At 42.4% G+C, this 4063-nt stretch overlaps 1 protein-coding gene across 1 annotated transcript; it reads right to left on the bottom strand.

Annotated features, from left to right (window-relative positions):
- Nucleotides 1–204: 204 nt before the first annotated feature.
- Nucleotides 205–779, bottom strand: LOC119352473 (cysteine proteinase inhibitor 8-like). Its single transcript, XM_037619095.1, has one exon. It carries the CDS (start codon nucleotides 684–686, stop codon nucleotides 300–302), a length of 387 nt encoding a protein of 128 aa, XP_037474992.1. The 5' UTR covers nucleotides 687–779; the 3' UTR covers nucleotides 205–299.
- Between the last annotated feature and the right edge of the window lie 3284 nt (nucleotides 780–4063).

The raw sequence follows: 4063 nt of genomic DNA on the forward strand, positions 1-4063 counted from the left end.
CAAAAATTTGTATCGAATATATAGCTTCAGGACTGTGTTCACACCACAATATATTATTGTTACTATTTTAATAAAATCCATTATTTTTATGAAATTATAGATCTATCTAGAGTTGAGATTTGCTGGTTTTATTTATGTGTTACATTTGTTTTCCCTCATCGTAATCAAGCCGCATATGTATGTTTTGACAAGCTCCAAACCACATGACAAAGCAAGAGGACAATTTATTATTGGATTAAACAAACAACTAACAACATTCCAGGAACCAAATTATTGCTAATGAAATAACTGGTGCCCGCCTATTTCACTTTGGTAAAGGAGAGGAGCTGGCGTTTTTTCGTCAACTCCTGCTCGTACAGCTCCGCCTTGTAGTTACCGTCTTCCCCACCAAAGTGTGTCACATCGATAATGAGCTCGTAGTTCATGCCGGACACATGTTTTTGTCGGCCGCTCAACACCTTGTTGAACTTGACTGTGCAGTTCACATGCTTGTTGAACTCCAACACCGCCCAATCACCGAGCTCCTGGATGTGGTCATCATTTATGTTCACGATTGGCTCCCACCCATCCTCTACTGTCGTGTGCCATAATTGATGTCCCATCGAATCTCCACAACACGTGGCCGATGCGCTAGTAGCATACATGACCGTGGCAACAATGACAACGAGGATGCTGGTTGTCCTCATGGCGTATTAACTTTGCGCCAAAGACACTATTAGTTGGTTAATGGTGTTTTGAGCTTGAGATGGCAAGTCGGTTTATGAGGGACTTTGGTGAACTTCAGAGTGAGGGGTTCTAAAACAAGCGAGACGTGGGTGCTTAAATAGGCATCACTATAAGAGGTAAACATTAATTGAATGCATATCCGAATGGGCATTAATAGGGCATTTATGACAAGCTTTCAATGGGTGCAACCATTATCTAAACATTAATATGAAGCATACCCAAATATAGGGATACTCAAAGAGAGATAATTACAGTTGAGTGTGACGATTCCACCACTGTTCAACAATCGCTAATAGAAAAAGGGTCAAATGTGAAGCACATTAGTGCCGGTTTGTAACAGAACCAACACTAATGTGATCAATAGTACCGATTCGTGGCGGCGATCAATAGTACCGGTTCATGGCGAACCTTTAGTACCGGTTCATGCCACGAACCGGTACTAAAGAGGATGTGGCAGCCTGCGGTCAGGCTATGGCCCCACCATCACCATTTAGTGTCGGTTCGTACCACGAACCGGTACTAATGAGGTTAGGGCAAACAGTTTTTAGTCCCACCTCGCTCCCCTAACAAGGTTTTTACCACCTTCACTATGTTACTTCTCAAACTATCACAAGCACTTGGTCTTCCTTGAACTCTATGTGTAGAATTTGTGGCCGCAATATGAGTCTTCACCGGTTTACAAATCGTTGAGGACTCATATTGACAATTCAGATTGTACACAAAAAGATCATTGATGATCAAAGTATTTTTGATGTATAAGATCATATTGACAATTCAGACTGTAAAGAAATATAAGATCATGATCTAAATGCTCTTATATTTTCTGCGTTCAGTATGCACCATTCAAAGCGATGCCATCAATTTTCAACCATTTCTGCCTTCATTTGCTATTTTTCATGCATTTAATGATTTGTTTTGAGAGATAAATGATCTTGAAATTGAAAAGCACTACAAATGAACTCTGAAAAAGTTGAAATTTGGCATGGTATCATCATTTCACCCACATAGCATGTGCAAAAAAGTAGAGAGGGTTACGGCAAAAACTGGATGCACTTCGTTTACAAACTGGACAATCTCTTTCGAAGTATTCGGGTTTCTGACGAAAACCCATCTGTTACAAAGGCATTTCATTTTTTTGAACTTATTACAACTCCAGACTTTTTGTGCATTCAGTATGCACCATTCAAAGCGACGCCATCAACATTCAATTATTTCTGCCTTCATTTGCTATTTTTCATGCATTTAATGATTTGTTTTGAGAGCTAAATGACCTTGAAATTGAAAATCACTACAAATGAACTCTGAAAAAGTTGAAACTTGGCATGGTATCATCATTTCACCCACATAGCATGTGCAAAAAAGTAGAGATGGTTACGCAAAAACTGGATGCACTTCGTTTACAAACTCGACAATCTCTTTTCAAGTATTCGGGTTTCTGACAAAAACTCATCTGTTACAAAGGCATTTCATTTTTTTGAACTTATTACAACTCCAGACTTTTTGTGCATTCCGTATGCACCATTCAAAGTGACGCCATCAACTTTCAACCATTTCTGCCTTCATTTGCTATTTTTCATGCATTTAATGATTTGTTTTGAGCTAAATAACCCTAAAATTAAAAAGCACTCCAAAATGAGACACATTAGTCCCAGTTTAAATTTGAGCCGGCACTAATGTGTCCATTAGTGCCGGTTCCAACGGCTAGGCGGGAGGAGCTCTTTAGTACCGGTTCGTGGCGAACCTTTAGCACCGGTTTGTGGCACGAACTGGTACTAATGAGGTTGTGTCAGGTCAGGCTGGGGCCCCACGAGCACCTTTAGTACCGGTTCATGGCATGAACCAGTACTAGAGTTTCTTAGTAAACTGTTTTTTAGTCCCACCTCGCGAAGAGAGAGGCACTAGGAGCGGTTTATAAGCCCTGAGTGCAGAGACAATAAAGAAGAGGCTCAATGCTCACGTTGCTTAGCTTCAAGCCTTGAGGAATATGTTAGACTGCACGGAGCTATGTGAAGTGCAGTTTACACTATTCCGAAAGGCTTGAAGCTAATTAACGAGCATTGCACATCTTTTTTATTTTTAATAACTTATTATAACTCCGGACTTCTTCTGTTACGGCAAAAACTGAAGTATTTTTAATAACCTAAAGTATCAGGGCCGGTTTCAGACGAAAACTCATCTGTTACACCGGCACATCATTTTTTTAAACTTATTATAACTCCAGACTTTCAACCATCAACTTGGCATGGTATATAAAAATAAATGAATAGAAGAAAATAAATAAAGCAGAAAAGAAAAAAAGAAGGAAAGAAAAAAATATAGCAGAAAAGAAAAAAATATAGCAGAAAAGAAAAAAACTATATAAAAAACTACTCAGAAATAAATAGAAGAAAATCAATATAGCAGAAAAGAAAAAAACTACTCAGAAATAAATAGAAGAAAAAATAAAGCAGAAAAGAAAAAACTATATAAAAAATTTGGGGCGCTGCCCTGTGGGCCTGCTAGACCACGGGCGTGCAATTTCAGGCCCACAAGGCCCAGCAGACTCACAGGGCAGCGCACCGTAGTTAGGCCCAGAAGCCTGCTTTATAGAGGAGTTCGAAAGGGCAGCCACGACTGGGTTTATAAACCAGTGCGGCTGCCCTTCCCCCGGCGAGGTGGGACTAAACTTTGTGCACCGCCACTACTAGGGAAAACCTTATACACAGAATATTAGCAGCAGCGCGGTCTAAAAACAGGCACTGCTGCTAATTAGCAGTAGCGAGCTTCAGAAAAGAGCGCTACTAATGACTAAGTAGCAGTAGCGCTCTAGGTGAAAAGAGTGCTACTACTATAATTGCCACGGTGTTGCCTCCAGGCTAGATATAGTAGTAGCGTGGGAGGAGGCACGCTACTACTATACGTTACCTGTAGCGACTTATCAGTAGCGCATAGCCCCGCGCTACTGATAGGTCTAAAACTCGCGCTGCTGCTAGGCTTTTCCCTAGTAGTGCGCGGGTGGCAGCGCACCATCTTTAGTACCGGTTGGTGGCTCCAACCGGTACTAAAGGGTGGTCTTTAGTACCGGTTGGAGCCACAAACCGGTACTAATGGCCTGCTCTTCCCGCCTCTTGGCTTGGCCAAAGTTGGCCTTTAGTACCGGTTGGTGGCTCCAACTGGTACTAAAGGCCTCTCCTACATATACAACACTTACGAAAATTTTCAGTAAGTTGTTCGTCTTCGTCGCCGCCCCCACCCCGTATCGCGCCCCGTCCCCGTCGCCGTCGTCGCGCCCCGGCCGTCCCCGCCCCCGTCATCACGCGCGCCCGGCCGTCCCCGTCCCCGTCGTCACGCGCGCCCC

Source organism: Triticum dicoccoides, chromosome 2A (assembly GCF_002162155.2).
Source record: "Triticum dicoccoides isolate Atlit2015 ecotype Zavitan chromosome 2A, WEW_v2.0, whole genome shotgun sequence".
NCBI classification, from domain to species: domain Eukaryota; kingdom Viridiplantae; phylum Streptophyta; class Magnoliopsida; order Poales; family Poaceae; genus Triticum; species Triticum dicoccoides.